This window comes from Petaurus breviceps, unplaced genomic scaffold (genome assembly GCF_028583685.1).
Source record: "Petaurus breviceps papuanus isolate PSGF00001 unplaced genomic scaffold, PetGlider_PUasm1.0 188, whole genome shotgun sequence".
NCBI lineage: Eukaryota > Metazoa > Chordata > Mammalia > Diprotodontia > Petauridae > Petaurus > Petaurus breviceps.
Window position 1 is genome coordinate 3924968 of NW_027185804.1, and position 18139 is coordinate 3943106.

General features: G+C 46.6%; 1 protein-coding gene across 7 annotated transcripts in view; it reads right to left on the reverse strand.

Annotated features, from left to right (window-relative positions):
• Window positions 1-2158: 2158 nt before the first annotated feature.
• The window catches only part of DENND2B (DENN domain containing 2B), a 142215-nt gene continuing 126234 nt past the window's right edge, over window positions 2159-18139 (reverse strand). For 6 of the 7 annotated variants that reach the window (XM_069091174.1, XM_069091175.1, XM_069091171.1 and 3 more), the window contains 7 exons: window positions 15352-15500; window positions 9547-9724; window positions 9244-9285; window positions 8179-8290; window positions 6037-6276; window positions 3659-3745; window positions 2159-2951 (listed from right to left, as the gene is read on the reverse strand). In XM_069091174.1, coding sequence (XP_068947275.1) covers window positions 2917-2951; window positions 3659-3745; window positions 6037-6276; window positions 8179-8290; window positions 9244-9285; window positions 9547-9724; window positions 15352-15500 — 843 coding nt within the window. In that variant the 3' untranslated portion in view covers window positions 2159-2916. The remainder of the gene's footprint in view (window positions 2952-3658; window positions 3746-6036; window positions 6277-8178; window positions 8291-9243; window positions 9286-9546; window positions 9725-15351; window positions 15501-18139) is intronic. The other variant, XM_069091173.1, reaches the window with a different exon arrangement.

Genomic DNA, 18139 nt, shown 5'->3' on the forward strand with positions numbered 1-18139 from the left:
CAGGACCAGGTAGCACAAATGAACATTCATACCAGAGGGTCAGAAATTGCGGAATGTCAGTATGTGTGGATGCCCTGGGTTTTGTAACAAGCTGGTAGCTTGAATGGCCAGCATCTTGTTTTCCAAGGTAGTGCCTACATCTTACCCCACACGTGGTATGAGCTTTGGAGCAATTCTGAGACCTGGAACCTGCCTGTCTTGGAATTTCAAGGAATAGTTTGGCAGAAACAAAACAATTTGCACTTGTCTCTGACACCCTTCCCACTGAAGGCCTGACAAGGTATGGTTTATTCATCAGAAACACTGAAGAAATCTTCCCCTTACTCTTCACCCTTTTGAAAAAACAAGCACAAGCCAGATGTAGCATCATGCCCTGCTACCTGAGAGGCTGAGGCTGGTGGATCCCCTGAGCTCCAGAGTTCAAAGCTGAAATGGGCTAAGACAGTTTGGACAGTAGCACTAAGTTAGGGATGAATGTGGTGAGCCTTAGGGAGAGGAGGAGCTACCAGGAGGGCTGAACCCCACCTGGAAATGAAGCATGTCAATGCTGATCAGAGTGGGACTTGCTGTGAGCAGCCCCTGGGCTTCCAACCTGGGCAAGAGAGGGAGATTTGGTCTTAAAAATATGTAAGTGCGTGTGTATACATATTGTCTTTTTTGGGGGGGAAGGCAGGGCAATTGGGGTTAAGTGACTTGCCCAAAGTCACACAGCTAGTAAGTGTGTCAAGTATATGAGGCCGGATTTGAACTCAGGTCCTGCTGACTCCAGGGCCCATGCTCTATTCATTGCGCCACCTAGCCACCCCATTTTTTTTTTTTTATGAAATAAGTATAAAATGCTAAGTGAGCATAACCAGCAGGGTTCCCAGAGATCAGAGGCATTATGGATCTAGACTGCATCAGGAACATGAAACTATCCAAGTGAGTCCTTTATCAGAAGGTAAGAGGTGTGTTTCTAGTCAACGTGTGGTGGTGGGATAGAGGAGGGGGAAAGAAACATGCTTCTGTCTTGAAGGGCAGGCAGGAAACAAGCCATGGTGGGTGGACCATGGACACAATTTGATTCACTGTCACAGGGACAATACAACATTGGGCTACCTAAATGGTAGGATTCATTAGCATCCGAAGCTATCTCACACACACACACACACCTGCCACCATATGGTACCTACTCACCTCTGCCACCCTTAGGAAGTGGACAATTCTATGGAGAAACTCTTCCAGCCTCAAGGAGACAAAACACCTCAACTTAGAGCTTGTTAAGACATGATAACAAGTTTCTCACAACTCTTCAGGGTCTGCTGGTCCTGAGATCCCCCTGTAATAGGTTCCTTCATTTTCTCAAGACATCTTCTACAAACCCCATTGTACAGAGACATCAGAATATAAAAGGAAGCCCAGGCGAGGCTCATAGAGTAGGAATCTCTTCAATTCCCCATCACCACAAATTAAACACCCAGCTCCTATCAGGCAGACCAGACCTCCCTCACTATCTCCGCTCTCCTTGGTGGTGAGCACCCTGAATGACCATGTAGGGAGACTCTTTCCTGGGAGAAAATGTCTTCATCTTCCCTGCAGAAAAACTCTCCACTTTGCTCTATGAGGCAGGTAGCACCTCCAAACCACAGGTAGGTTGGAGACTGCGCAGGCCTCAATGGACCCAAGGGACTGAAGTTATGGGGTGAACCTCTGAGCAGTCCAACAATGAAAGTGGCTGCCTGTTGAGACCCCGAGCTTCTCGTAATAGGTTATTTAAAGCACCTCTCAGGGATGCTTAGAGGGCGTTCCTGTATGTAACATGAGGGTCAACTGGATAACTTCTAAGATTCTTTCCAACACTATTCTATGATTCTAAACGAGCAATCATTCAATAAAAAAGGGCTCTAGAGAGTGCATCTCTCTATGCCACTACACCTGAAAATAGATCCTTCCTAAGGAGCTCTAGGTAAAGGTACCATTGAAGTATGTTAAGGGCTTACTGTCTGTTCTTGGTGGGGAAAGTCAGTGTAAAGGTCTGGAGGTTGACCCATTAATGGGAAGCTGGATACTCTTTGCCTGCTGGTGTTTATTTCCTTGGGTGGTACCGAAGCCCCAGCCCCTGGCAGTGCAGTGGCTCTCCCCATCAGGGAGGCCAAGGAACAACACACAAAGCCTCGGACCCAGACAACTGTACATCATTTATTGGGCACACCCGTACACTACGGAGAATGGACATGCTGTACCAAATTGCCACTGCTGCTGGCTGCAGGAAAGGGCAAACAGGGGCCAGTTGGTGTCAGCAGTTGTAATGCGGAGAGGTGGGGGGCTCCCGACAGCTCACTGATCATCAGAAGGCTGGGGACAGGGGTGTGAGCGTCTAGGAGCCAAGTACCTTGCTGCAAATGTGGCCCACCTGGCCTGGTGTTTCCAAATGAGATAGAAAGAAAACTAGAGAAAAACAGAAACTCTGTAACATAAAAACCAGTCCTCTTGCACCAATGAAATGGCTTCTCTGCTCCCTAGGGCCCCGTATCGGGAGCAGGGGCCTCAGGCATCCAAGTCCCTCTGCCGCAGCTCTGGGCTGAGGGACAGACTCCTCTGAGGGAAAGGTCAGTGGTTTGGCTGAGACAGTCAGTCGCACATAAGTGGCCAATCGCTGGCACCAAGCAAAATTTGATCCATAGAAATATTTAACACCGTTCTCCTTGTTCATTACAAAACCAGTTCCAAAAGCTTGCAAGAGATTATTTACAAACACGCATCCTGGGACATCCTGGGCGTGGATGGGGCTTGGCAGCTGTGGTCAGCAGGGGGCTAGGATGCAGGAACTCTGTGCCAGCAGCAGAGGGAGGGAGGCCCCATCTTCACTGCCCCTGGCTTTGTGGACACTGGGCTCTCTGCTCAATCTGATAAATAGTCTCCTGGCCATGAAGGGGTTTAATTCTTCTTGTGAAGGAACTTCATTTTGTTGCCTATGGATCAGAGATAGAGGGGAATGGGTCAACATCACCTCTCTGTTAAACACTTTCCTCTTTGCCGGCCGCTTCTCTATCTCTCTCAGGCCAGGAGAAGAGACAAACGTACAGATACCACATACCCATCCTCCAAGCTGGCAAGCAGTAAGAGTGCCAGGCCCAGAGTTCTTATCCCAAGACTGCCAATGAGTAACTAGGTGGGCTATGGGCAAGTCCCCTGCTCAGTTACTCTGAGGGGGTTGGAACTGATTCTCTCAAAAGGCCTTTTTAGGAATGCTCTTCTATAATTTAATTATTCTCCTTAAAGAGGCTGGAAGTAACTTTGGCTAGCACATTTGAATTGGGCCACTCAGGAACTGTCCCTTCCCCAGGCCCTGTCCTGTCCTGGAAATAACAATGTTCTGCATTTGAGTGTGTCTTAACCAAGAAACTCTCACTCACCCCCCTGAGAAAAAAAAAAGATCATAGCCTGGCCTGTGCAGGATGCCCCTTTTCCTGTGGCCGCCTCCCCAGAATAAGCTCCCACAAAAGACAGCATCCCCCCACTTGGAAGTCGTGATAGGATACCAATGTCCCCTGAAGACTTCTGCCCCAGACTCACCTCTCTGGGTCTGGCTCACCTCCGTGCCCTCCCTTCTGGCCTGTATCGACCCTGTCAGCACAAGGCAGACCCCAGGCCAGTTCTCACAGAAGCAGCCACTCACCCAGGCCTCGAAGAAATTTATTCATGCCACTCTGCTCTGTGTCGGGGAGTTCCTCCAAATACTGCTCCACTCGCTGCTCAAACAGGCCTGGAAAGAGGAGGGGAGATGGACTGCGGTTACCGGAGGGAACCAGAAGAATTACGGTGACTTTATTACATAAGCATTGATAAGGGGGACTCCTGAGACCTCACGCTTAATGGTACACGACCACCCTATGAGAACATTCGGCAGTGGGGAAGAAAGAGGGAGAGGGGGCGGCCTGGTCTGAAAGGAGGGTCTGGCTTCAGCCTCGTCACCCTGAGGGCAAGCCACTGCCCCTCTCTCAGGGACCCAAAGGACAATGGAAACAACGGAAACAATGACAGTGATGACAAAAATAAAACAGCAAGATTTAGATAATAAACAAATTTAATAATTTTGTCTTAAAATTAATAATAATTCATAAATTAATTTAGAAAATAGATAAATAAAATTTAGATTAAAAAAATAAAGCACTAAGCACAGTACTGGCACATTGTAAGTGCTATAGAGATGTTAGCTGTGATTTATATAAAGAACTTAACAAAAATTATCTCAACTGAGCCTCACAACAACCCTGGTGTTATCATTATTCCCATTTTACAGATGAGGAAACTGAGGCAGGCAGAGATGACGTGACTTGCCTAGGGTCACACAACTGGTATGTGTCTGAGGCAGCATTTGAACTCAGATCTTTCTTCCATATACTTAGTCACCCCCTATGTCAAATAATAAAGACTAGCTAGCATCTATATAGAGCACTTTGGAAGCCACTAGGGGTGCCATGGTGCATAGAGCACAGGGCCTGAGGTCAGCAAGATTCTTCTTCACGAGTTCAAATCTGGTCTCAGGCACTTACTAGCTGTGTGACCCTGGGCAAGTAAGTGACTTGACCCTGTTTGCCTCAGTTTCTTCATCTATAAAATGAGATGGAGGGGGCAGCTAGGTGACAGAGTAGATAGAGCACCAGCCCTGGAGTCAGGAGGACCTGAGTTCAAACTTAACACTTACTAGCTGTGTGACCTTGGACAAGTCACTTAATCCCAATTGTCCTGCCCTCCCCCTCCAAAAAAGCAAATAAATAAATAAATAAAATAAAATGAGATGGAGGAGGAAATGGCAAATCACTCCAGTATCTCTGCCAAGAAAACCCCAAAAAGGACACAAAGAGTCGGACACAACTGAACAACAACAGAGTACTTTAACGTTTGCCAAGGTTTAACAGGGTGGCTGTGGAGATCAAAGAGGCCACAGGTGTAAAATGCTATGTAAATGATCACCCCGCACTCATGTGGTCTTTTTCATGACAACCCTCTCAAGGCAGGTCCTCTGACTGCTATTACCCCACTTGACAGATGTAGAAACTGAGGCTCAGAGAAATTACTCATAGCATGTATGACTGGAAAAAGAAGCAGGCCAGGCCCACGGCACAAGCACGATGGGCAGGGCAGGGGGCCACCATGGTCTCTCCAAATATCTGAGGAGCTGCTGTTTCCAGCACCTGGGGAGGCTGGAGCCAGGGGCCTCAGCCAAGGCTATGTACATGGTAGGTTGCAATTAATGTTTGTTCAAGAAACTACAGAACTGCTCAATCTTCTCATGGAGCTGGCTTTTTAAAAAGCCACCAGGGGGATAGGACTCCCCCCATTCAATTTGACAAACGTGAATCAAAGTGTCTGCCATCTGCAAAGACCTGCGTTAGGTACCAGGGATACAAAGATACACACAGCACAAATCCTGCCCTTAAGGAATTTACGATGGAGTCACAGAATATCCATGTTTAGAAGGAGCTTTAGACACCATTACCTTACCCATTGACAACACATCCCTACATGTACTCCAGCAATGGGGAACTCACAACCTTTGAAGCAATCTGCTCCATTTTGTTTGCATGCTTTTCCTCATGTGGAGCCTGAGGCTGGGTCTCTGTGCCCACCCAGTGTCCCGAGTCCTGCTATCTGGGGCAAGCAGAGCAAGTCTGAAGAAAGGGTGATCAGCCCCTGGCCATCAAGAGAATGGTCCCCTTCACATTCTACTACATTCATCATCCCCAGCTTCCCAATGAAGCCATTGCAGTCACCTTCCTGAGATGTCTACTGGTAAGAATGCCTTGGGGATGGGGGACCCATAGAGAGAAGGAATGGGAAATCAGGCACAAGGCCCTTCTCAGGAGTCCTGTGAAGGGCACTGACCCTCCCTTTCAGAGAAAATGGAAAGTCAAGGAGGCTTGAACCTTGTCCACCTCCTGACACCCTGGAAGTCTCTACAACACCAGCCCTGGTGAAGGCATCAACAAAAGGAACAGGAGGCCACTGTGGGTGTCCCAGACCCAGCTCCCGCCCCATCCTCCCCCTTCTTACCCTTGGCCCGACACTTCCTCAACTCTCTGTCCTGGATGAAGCCAGCGAACATCTGGGACTCCATGAAAACCTCCAGGAAGCGACGGATGCTCTTAGAGGCCACAGATTTTCGGAAGGCTTCCCGCTGGAAGGCTCTTTCCCCCTTCTCATTTTGAGTTAGAAACAGAGAGTAGTGCCCGATGGTCTCCACAAAAAACCGAATAAACACCTCAGATACCAGCCCATTAAGGGTATTACACTCTAGGAGGGACAAAGGAAAACAAAAGGAAAGAGACAATTGTTGGAGGGGCTTTGGGTCGGTGGAGCTGGGAATTGGTCCCACCTTTGCCCCAAAAGTCACTAAACTATATATCACACTGGACCTAGCAATAACACAGCCGGGTACATGTCCCAAAGAGGCCAAAGATGGAGAGAGAGAGAGAGAGAGCCCATATGTGCAAAAAAATATTTGTATAAGAACTTTTTGTTATAGGGGGGAAAATGGTGCCCATTAAATGGGATTGCTGAAAAAAATTATATGAATGTAATGGAATGCTAAGAAATAGAAAAGGGATGAATTTAGAGAAATCTGGGAAGACTCATATGAACTAATGCAAAATTGAGTGAGCAAATCCACTTGGACACTGTAATAATGTAAAGGAGAATAGCTTATAAACCACAATAAAGACTTCAGAGATCTGACAGATGTGATGAAGAATCGTTAAGTCCAGAAGACCAGTTGGTGGGAGTATGCATCCCACATCCTGGCAGAGAGCCAATGGATGACAAGGCACTCATGTTCAACCACTAGCGATGTGAGAATTTATTTTACTGGATTATACTTATTTATTACAAGGAAGTGCTTTTATATGAGGGGGAAATCTGTAGGAAGGAAGGAGAGAGGGATGGAGGGAGGGACGAAGGAAGGAAGGAAGGAGGGAGGGAGGAAGGAAGGAAGGAAGGAAGGAGGGAGGGAGGGAGGGAGGAAGGAAGGAAGGAAGGAAGGAAGGAAGGAAGGAAGGAAGGAAAATAAAGAAAAGAATGTCAATGAAAACAAAAAAATATGCAAGAGAGAGAAGGAAATATAAGGAGAGACATGAACAAACTGTGCAATGTTATCATGTTTAATATGTAGTTTAAAAAACTCTTCCATACTAGAGATTCAGATTAACACACAAAATCGCTTTTTATATTCTTTGTGTATTGAAATGTCCTGGTTTGTTAAGTTCATAATTTAAAAATAAAACAAAGCTATTTTAAAGAAGGGAAGGGGAAACATCTAAATCCCACCTCCTCTGGTGGGCCTTGCTCAGAGTTCTAGCCCACAGGGAACGTTCACACTTCTCTAGCCCTTGGTTATAGTCACATACTTGCTCTTTGGTCTGCCTGTGTCTTGTCTCCACAACTGAATTATTGTCTCCCAGTTGGCAAGGGGAATGCTTTTGGCATTCCTCAGCCTGCCTAGTATAGCACAGTTCACATAGTCGGTCCTGAATGAACACTTTCCATATGAATAAAAAGGGTACGCAGTCTGAAGAATCTCTCCATCCTCCTCTTCACACATACCAAACACACACATAAACGTCAGGGTCACAACTGGGTCCTGACCCCCCGATCAGCAGAGACCCTCCGTGGACATGTATGTATATCTCCTCCCCACCAAGGAGGTCCTGGGTAGGACAGGAACAGTTCTGCAGGTCGAGCACCAGAGGAAGTAACCAAGAGGCCTCTCCTCATTCTTATGATCAGAGAGATTTAGACTAATACAAAGCTAAATATTTATATAAGCTTCCCTGTAAGTGACCACAATGGGGACCTACATGCAGGGGTACAATATGGGAAGATTCTCCAGGATGGTTAGACATCCTCTGAGAAATTACCATGATCCCCTTCTCCCCTGAGACACTGATGGGATCTGGGCTTGGGGTATTCCAATCTGAAGGAGCGACTTGGGAGGAAGGTCTCTCCTTGTCCTTCCATCAAGCAGATCAGGCTTGGCCCAAAACATACCATGGAGAGTAATTTTTAAGTGCATTTAATTTTTTTTTAATTTAAATTTAAAATTAAATAAAAATTTTTAATTTTTAAGCCTTCCCTACCCCTTGGCTACTCTCTAGCCCTGATAGCTACACCAGAGCCCAGACCAGTTAGCCCCCTTCTTACCATCATCAGAGTCACTGTCAGAGTCCTGGGAGATCAATTCATTCTTTCTCTCCAAAGCCTGCTCCAGGGCCGCCTGTAACTTCCTAGGCAATAGGGTGTCCTCATCATCCATCTACGAGAATGAAACAAGAAAGGATTGCTAAACCCTGTGGCCAGAACATGGTGCTAGATCCCTCCCAGACAGGTGAGGACCCACCGTGACTCTGTTCTCTCCAACTCTGGCTTCAGAGAACCAGAAGCTGGACTCATGTGGGATCTTAGACCTGTCTTACTGATGAAGAAATCTGGATTCCAAGAATTTAAATGGCATGGCCAAGGTCATCTGGTTAATAAGTGGTGGAGAAAGGGCTAGAACCTAGGGTCTTGTGGCTCCTTATCCAGAAGACCACCCAGCTGCCTCTCTTTCTCAGATATTCAGATTCCTGCCAGAGAAGGAAGGGAACTCCCAAGGGGCTCCTTTCCACTGCCAATAAAGGAACCCCACAACACTGAGAATTAAAAAGTATAATAAGCCCAAATGCAGTCTGGACTCTTGTTTGTGAGGGGGTGAGTCGCTGTTTGAAAACCTTGGGTTAACTGTGAATGTGAGTTGTTACTCCTTTTCATGTTTTTCTAACTGAATTTTGGGCAGCTAAGGGATGAAGAGGAGGAGTGAAGTGAAAGGAGGACCTTAATTTAAATCTGGCCTCAGACACCTACTAGCTCTGTGACCCTGGGCAAGTCACTTAACTCTATTTGTCCCAGTTTCCTCATCTGTAAAATGAGTTGGAGAAGGAAATGGCAAACTATTCTAGCATCTTATCCAAGAAATCCTAAACGGGGGTCATGAAGAGTCAGGTACAACAAGCCGAATTGTAACATAACTGGCTTCCTTTGTAATCCTAGGTATTTTACTTTATGCATTTAAGAACACTGTTCTGAGAAGAGGATTAGAGGCTTTACCAGACTTTTACCCAAGGAGTCCAGGACACAAAAAAGGTGAAGAAGCTCTGTGTTGGGGGCTGGTCCAAGCCTGTAACCCAGGGTAGAGACCACCAGCCACAGGCTAACTCACACCTTGCTTACCTGGCGGATGAACCGATCAGATCCCAGATTCACCATCAGGGCCTGAGGAAAAAAGAGAATTCTAGGGTAATGGAAGGTTCTCACCAAGTCATCTTCCTGGCACCATGCATACCCAGAGCTTAGTAACCTACAGAGTGAGTTGGGGTACCAGCTCCTTCCCAGAGATGCCATTCCAGAAGAAGTAGGTAGAGGGACCAAGAGCAGAGGGGAGAGCCTAGGGACAGCAGACAAGTCAAACCCAAGAAGATGAGCTGCCCTCCCCTTCCCTTTCCCCTCCTTCCTTCCCCAACCATTAGGACCTACCTCCTCCACAGGCAACTCCTTCAGTTTGGGGAGGGAACTGGAGAGCAGACCAACCAGAAAAGGGGTGGGACAGCAGACAATGTCGATCATGGAGGCTGGGAGCACAGGGATGAAGGTGTGCTGCCAGGAGAAGGGGTAGAGCAAGGCAACCACTGCATGGGAACAGCTGGACAGGGTGCTAGAGAGAAGGAGAAAGACAGAGCACCTCAGCCCGGGGAAGATGGTGGGTGTGAAAAGAGCAAAACACCTGCCCCAACCCGGGGCAAAGGGAGATGAACACTGAGCCTCCCGAGGGCTTTGGTCTCCAAAAGATACCCAAAAAACTATTACAGGAAGATCAGACAAGGTAGGGCAGGGCCTCCCCATCAGTCAACATCCCCAAGAAGGGCCAAAGCGTAATCACACCCAACAGATACGAGTGTCCTAGTGAGCACAATACACGCACACACACCAGTGCTCCAGAGATGGCCCGGCCTAGCACAAGAGGACGGACTAATAAGGGAGGGAGTGTGCAAGGCCAGATCTGCAAGGGCGGCAGAGGTATACACAGCATTTTAGAACTTCTGGGCTTGTCTGACTTCTCGTTCTCCTCCTACCTCTCTGACTGGTCTTTCTCCATCTTCTTCAAAGCTTCATCATCCTCCATCCTCCCTTAAGTGTGGGGAAATATTCTCCTCTCTCCCTTGTACTCTTTCCCTTGGCGATCTCGAATCCCCTCCCCACCAATGGCTTTGTTTATCACCAAAAAAAATGATAGAAATTCTCATTGTATGCTTTGCACACATAGCTGGAGATGAACAAATATGAGCATAGGTAAACTCAGCTTGAGTGTGTGTCCTGACTGTGTGTTAAAGAGTGAAGGAAGTCTATGATTCACTGGCTCAAAGCATGTTGGAGCTGGAAAAGACCACAGAGATCATCATTCCAATCCAAAAGAGAATGTTTCCCTGTATTGCTGACACTCCGGAGTTGACTTGGTCTAGGTCCAAGTTCTAGCAGGACCCCACCCTGTAGAGTCTTGTCTTCAGGGCCTCCAGGAGGTGACTCCACCCACTGTCACCTCCTTGCCCAGGCAGGTCTAGGATAATGAAGCTCTTTATCAAACCTGGCTGGCCCCACTTTCTATCCCTTTATAGCCCTGAGCAATGCCCCATGTCTACTATACATGAGCCCTGCCTGATAACTCCTGTCTACAGATTCCAAAGGCCCTTCTCCTAGAACAGACAGCTGTGGTGGCGGTATTGGGAAGGTGGGGAGAGGGACACAAGGGATCTCCCCTCCGGTTTTAATGGGACAAAATGGCAGGTGGGAAAGGTGATACAGTAGGATCTGATGCTGGATCAAGTTTCTAAGGGACCCAGAATGTGCTGGTGGGCCCTCTAGTGGACATCTTTTTCAGGCTTCCGGGTCATTGAATTAAATAATTCAATGAACAAATATCTATCCATCACCTGCTATGCATAAGGCAGTATGTTGGGCAAAATTATAGTTCTTTTTCCGACCCAGGAAGAAGGGAGTAATCCATCTAAAATACTGAGATTTTTCTAGCACCTTGAGGTGTTTCTATGTTCCACAAAGTCAAGACCCCTTCTCTTCTCCCATACTCCAGACCAGTAGAAGTTTTCTTCATGAGCAAAGACTTGGAGAAGAAGAGGGGACATTTTTTGTGATACTAAATAACAGCACAATACAAACCCTCTCAGGCAGCTGGTGCTCAAACCCCAATGCTGCGTACTCTGTGACACCTGCCCTCCCCTGCTCCCTGCCCCTTAGCCCTGGCACAGAGCAGAATTCCTGCATAGCCAGCCAGCACGAGGAGAACGAAGGAGCCCCAACCTTGGAATGTGTTCACACCCGCAGCCTGAAGCCATGGGCACAAACAATGGCCACATTCAGAGTCTAGGATATGATACTAAGTTGGGGAGGGGGTGGGAGGGGCACAGAAGCTGGGCAAAGAAGGAAAAACCAGAGTTTGGTTAAGGGTTGAGTTTTTCAGGGTCATCAAATGATGCCTGGGTCAAAGCAGGAGTCTATGAAACAGGTGGGCAGAGCAGGCTGACATTGGGTCCTTCCCAATTTCCTCTTCCCTGCAAAGATGATAAGCTTCCCAACTAGGCCTTCATCAAAGTCAAAGATAAAAAAATATTAAATGGGGGCAGCTAGGTGGTGCAGTGCATAGAGCACCAGCCCTGGAGTCAGGAGGACGTGAGTTCAAATCCGACCTCAGACACTTAACACAAAAACTAGCTGTGTGACCTTGGGCAAGTCACTTAACCCCAATTGCCCTCCAAAAAGCAAATAATAATAATAATAATAATAATAATTTAAATGTCACAGGGCCAAGGTCAAAATTTCCTAAGTTACATCACTAGAGACACTACCTACTAATGCCTACTCATTGCTAGACTAGAGTCAGAATGGGTGCAACCCCAATTCTGGGCAGCTGCCAACTCAAAAGGACCTGATTATTTCTTACCAGAAAGTTTACCATACTTAATGCTTTAGAGTATAAGAAATATTGGGGTTTGGAAGTAGGGGAAATTTCCTAATGCTTGTTTTGAAATAGGGGAAATTTTTTCTTTTCAAAACCTTGGCTTACTCTCTTAGGAGCAGTCTTGATTCTCCTCTTCCTGGACAGGGAATGAGGGATGCATAAACAGGAATGGAGGTGAGGGAGGAAGGACAGGCCTCTCACTATTAAATTCAATGAACTGATTAAATGCCTACTATGTGCAAGGGCATGTTATCATTAGGCAAGGTATAAACATGCAAATACATACATGCACATAAAAAGATACATATAGTATAGATCCTACCCTCAAGTGATTTATAGCTGAACCAGAGGGAAAAATGTATTCAATTCAACAAATATATGTTAGATGTCAGGCATGAGGGAGTGTGGAGAGAGGAGACTTTGGGACACTCGGGTGAGTCCCCACCTTGGATGGCAGGAGGAAGATGATCCAGCAAAGGAGAATCAGAATGGATAGGCCAGGATGAAGGTAGACCTAGGCCCAAGCATGGCAGTAGGTACCTCACTATGAGCAATGATGGAGCATGATAAAACAGGAGACATTGTGGAAGTAGAAATAATGGATTGGGGGCGGCTAGGTGGCGCAGTGAATAGAGCACCAGCCCTGGAGTCAGGAGGACCTGAGTTCAAATTTGGCCTCAGACACTTGACACACTTACTAGCCGTCAGGCTATTGCCCTCCAAAAAGCAAAAAGAAAAGAAAAGAAATAATGGACTGCATGGGGCGGGGCAGGGGGGGGAGGTGGAAGACAGTGGCGGGGGGGAGGTGGAGAAAGAGCAATGTCAAGCAAGGGAAAAGGAAGAGTCAAAGAAAACCCCAAGGCTTCCAGCCTGGATAACTGGACATAGGAAAGCCATAGGCAAGTCTGCTATCTGAGCAACTGTTTTCGATTATATACAAAAGGGTTTTGAGAACCACAAAACATTACATAAATGTCAGATAATTTTATCAGTGAATTGGTTGAAATCTTAGATAATATGCTGGTCAAATTTAAAGATGACAAAAGTCAGAAAGGGATGAATGACTAGGTTTGGGAACAGAATCCAGATCCATCAAGATCTCCAAAGGCTAGATTGATTGTTGGGTTATATGTAATAAGATTAATTTAAACAGAGTTAAAAGGTAGCTCACTGGATAGAGGGCCAGACCTAGAGTCAGGAAGGGCTGAGTTCAAATCCAGCCTCAGACACCTAGTAGCTGTGTGACCGTGGGCAAGTCACTTAACCCTGCTTGCCTCAGTTTCCTCGTTTATAAAATGAGCTGAAGAAGGAAATGGCAAATCCCTCCAGTATCTTTGCCAAGAAAACCCCAAAAGGGGTCATGAAGTGTTGAACACAACCAAAAATGACTAAATAACAACAAATACAGAGTTAAGTAAAAATTTCTAATCCAGGGTCCAAAAAAATCAACTTCAGGATGAGCAAAAGTAATGATAATAGTTCTGTGACAAGAAAAAAGATCTGGGAGTTTTCATTGACAACCAGCTCAAAATGTGTGAGAGATATGAGTCACAAAAGCTAGAAGGGTCCTAAGCTACATTTAAGAGAGGTGCAGTGTCCAGAGCTATGGAAGTAATGGTGCCGGAGTACCTTGCCCTGCTTAGAGTTCCTCTGGAGTACTGGGTTCAATTCTAGCCACTACATTTTGGAGAAGCCAATAAGAAGATGGACCACGTCCAGACAAGAGGGACCAGAATGGTGGAAGGCCTCGAGATCATGCATCATGCATGAAATCTTTGATTAAAGAAAATGGGAATGTTTATCCTAGAGAAAAGAAGACTTAAGGGAAACATGATCATTGTCTTGAGACAGGGAAAAACCAACCAAAGTCTGTTGTAATAGTCCAGGTAAGAGGTGGTGAAGGCCTGTCCCAGGAAAGTGGCCGTGTGGCTAGAAAAAAGGGGACATATATGTAAGATATTACAAAGGTAGAAATGGTAACTCTTGGCAATAGATTAGGTATGTGAATTGAGAGTGAGCAAGGAATCAAGAGTGGCATTGAACCTGGGTGACTGGTATATTGGTGGTGCCTTTGACAGTAATAGAAAATCTGGGGAAAGAGGAAGGTGTGGGGAAGAAAGAGAACAAATTCTTTTTTTGGACATGTTGAGTGTGAGATGCCAATGAGACATTACAATTCAAGTTATACAAAAAGCATTTGGTGATGCAATACTAGAAGTGACGAGAGAGATTAGGGCTGAATGTACAAACACATGCAGAATTATCAGCATAGTGATAACTGACTATGGGAGTTGACCAGATCACTAAGCAATAGTATAGAGGGAGAAGAGAAAAGGGCCCCAAGATGGAACCTTGGGAGACAACCACTAAATGAGCATGAGGTTCAGCAAGAGAGACTGAGAAGGTGTTGTCAGTCAAGAGAACCAGGAGAGAACAGTGTCACCTGGAAGTCTATCAGGAGAACGTGGGTTCACTTGCTGGTGATGTAGAAGCAATTTTCCATTAGGTTTGAGTTGGCCTAGATGGACTCTCGTGTTCCTTCCAATTCTGGACTTCTGTGATTTTTATAACTTGAATGAATGCTTCTTGGACTCACCTAAACTTTTTTTTTTTTTTTTTGCAGGGCAATTGGGGTTAAGTGACTTGCCCAAGGTTACACAGCTAGTTTGTGTGTGTGTGTCTGTGTCTGTGTCTGTGTCTGAGGCCGGATTTGAACTCAGGTCCTCCTGACTCCAGGGCCAGTGCTCTATTCACTGTACCACCTAGCCGCCCCTCCTGGACACACCTAAACCTTAATGTACCCAATTCTTTAATAAACTCCTTCACCCTTAGGACTATGTGTAGCTCTAAGCTGCTCACAGTTCACTGTCCAGGCTGGACACTGACAAAATACTGAATGGGGATGTTAATGAAAGACACATTCCCAGAAGCACTCATGTGATGCTCCAGCAATGGGACTCAAGGTCACAGGGAGGAGAATCCCCAGGGGAGGCAAATGGGAAAACTGTGGCTCCTCTGGGAGGACAGGCAAGTTTTCCTTCCTTCATTCCTTCCCTCCTTCCCTCCCTTCCTTCCTTCTTTCCTTCCTTCCTCCCTCCTTTCTTCCTTCCTTCCTCCCTTCTTCCTTTCTTCCTTCTTCCTTCCTTCTTCCTCCTTCCTTCCTTCCTTCTTTCCCCCTTCCTTCTTTCCTTCCTTCCCTCCTTTCTTCACCCCTCCCTCCTTCCTTCCTTTCTCCTCCCTCCTTCCTTCCCTTCTTCCCTCTTCCCTCTCTCCCTCCCTCCCAGACCCCCATCATTTCCTCCTGGCCCCACCTGAGCTTGTCAGCAACAAAGATGACACGCCGCTCCAATAACAGTGAAGCAAAGATCCGGATGAGCTGACGCACGCTGAGACAGGTGAAGAGACACTCAAAGTCGACGTGCTCCAGGCGTGAGTCCATGGGCCGCCGCAGCTCCAGCACCTGTGAGGAACCAGGCAGAGGAAGAGGGTGAGCCATGTGGATGAAGGGCGAGGACCTGAATCCACCCTCCATCCCTCTATCCTCACACAGTCCCAGGCCCTGCCCTGCTCTCTAGGCCCAACACCCAACACAGTCACAAATAAATACCTTCATCTTCTCTCTTGGCCAAGCTCAAAGGAAGGAAGGATGGCGAGAAGGAGAGAAGAAAGAAAGGAATGATTAAAGGAAGGAAAGAAAGAAGACCAAGCTTCTAGAAGCAGGGAAGGGAAGGAGAAAAGGTTGTCCCCAGTGGATCCAACTCTACAGCTGGTCCTGCCAGGAAAGGGCTCTTGGGCCATTCAAACTCCTCATTCATGGGGCAGGGAGCATGAAGGAGCTTAAGAATCTGCCTCACGACACCCTGAGAACCTGCTCGAGCAGCTGCCTGACCACTATCTCCTAGTTCTCCAGGCAGAGGTGCTGGACCTAGACTGGTCTGCTCCTGCCCTGATCAGCCTTTATAATCAAGGAAGAAGGCCAGGTTTCGGAGATACTACGAAGACCATGCTATCTTTCTCTCTGCCTGTAGGTGGGGGCCACAGCTAACAATTCCAGGCATCTCCTATTCTTAATAGGAAAAGTAATCTAGGCTCTCCCATGCCAATGCCTCTCACCCTTTTAAACTGTGAAGTACCTGCTTTAGGTAGCCCCTGCCATCCTCATCCTAATCCTTGGAGGGAGAGAGAAGGCCACGATGTTAGAGTGACAGCATGGGAGATGACAGGCAAGACATCAGCAATTTCCTTCTGGCTCCCTTGTCAGGAAGGGATGGAGGCTGCAGCCATGACACTGGCCATCTCCCAGAGCATGGCACAGGCACGCTCACCATGCTGATCCCGAGTCTCAGACACTTCTCAGGAGGTAGTTCTGACCAAGGCTGGTGCTACTACCCCAGAGCACTCCCTCCTCCTCCTGGGCAAACCTTCCCAGAGAGTCAGTGTAAGGGTTAGGGATGGGCAGGGGTGGGAATTTACTCTAGGCATGAGGGGTGTGAGACTAGAGGAATCAGGTATCTGAGGGTGGGGACCCCACCTTTCACAAAAGCTACTCTCAGGGTCCAGAACCAATACATCTGCTTGTCATCCTGCTCTAGCCTGGGCAAGATAGATGGGCAGCCCTCCAGAGAGTTCAGCAAAGGGTGATAAGAACAGCTTGAGCTGCGGAATGCTACAAAGTCTCCTTAATTAAATCCACAAAAAAGAGGTGAGACTGACTACCACATTGGGGGGGGGAAATGATTTCAATCAATCTGCGATCTCACAGAAGTAGGTATGACCTCCCAGAGTGCAGCATAACCCCTCTAACCCCTCACATCCTGTGTGATTCTTATCCAGCACTAAACACTGTGCTAGGCAAACAGGAGGCACTTAGCAATGTCTGATGACTTGGCTTTTTGTCTGTGGCCTCCCACCAATCCCCCACAGAGGATCTACTCAAAGTGCCAGAGGCCTTTCTTTTAAGTCTCTTAAGATTTCGTGGGTATGGGTGACTGGCTCACTTCCTTTACCAGCCACATATCATTTCCTGGATGACATCTCTATGCCACTTGGTAAATTTGAACCATTGGCAATGATATACAGTAGCTGATTTATTCCCACCAGCCTTCTCTCCTTCACCTTTTGGGTAATTGGCAATTTCAGGGCTTTGGAGACTGTGGGGGCCTGTGATTTTCAGGCAGATGACTTCAGTCACACAAGTGATTGAATGGTATAAAAAATGCAAGATCTCTCTTATGTTTATTGCTTATTGAGTTTTTTTTTTTTAAGTTTTTGACTTGGTAGAACAAAAGGTAGGCTGAAGAGTTTCTCTCCTAATATTGTCTTCCGTGCAGTGTCTTAAGACTACACAAGATACTTTGACAGACAAAACCGCAGACAGAGCCATCTGGAGCTTTTAACAAACACAAGCTGTTCACACACATACAATTTTTTAAAAATACCAATATCCCTCTTGGCTACTGTATATGGCTACAAATCATGGCACACCACAATCTGAAAAAACCGCCAAGTGGATGAAAAGCCACAAGGACACCCAGTTAGATATTTTCACTCTACAAAATATCCAGCAAGGCATAAAACATGGAGATGGATGTCCTCTCCAGAAGCATCTGTCACTGTTACTCCACTCAATTTCATAAGAGTTATTATTGCTGTGTAGCTAATATTGGGCCAATCATTGGGGATACAATGACAAAAATGAGAACAGTCCTTCCCCATGAGGCATTTACATTCTTCTTGGGGGAAACCATGAAAGAGGGTGCTGGGTTGCATCCAAGAGGAAAAGGAATTCCCTATAAATGGTAAGACCCTAAACTCCTATTTGTGGGATGAAATGATGTTGATTGTGTCCACTTCCAAAGTAATAAAAGAAATCCTCTCTCAGTGAGATGCACGTAAAATGATCTAAAAGTCCAGAGAAAAAACTTCAAGTTGATGAAAAGTGCCTGTAATTCAGTTGGATGGGCAGCACATTGAATTAGTCTACAGTATGCCTGTGTGTATATGTTGATGTATATGTACGTATATACAGACACAGATATACCAATAGATCTCCTGAACAGATGCTACAGATGGGTAATGAAGAGTGGACCCGGAATTAAA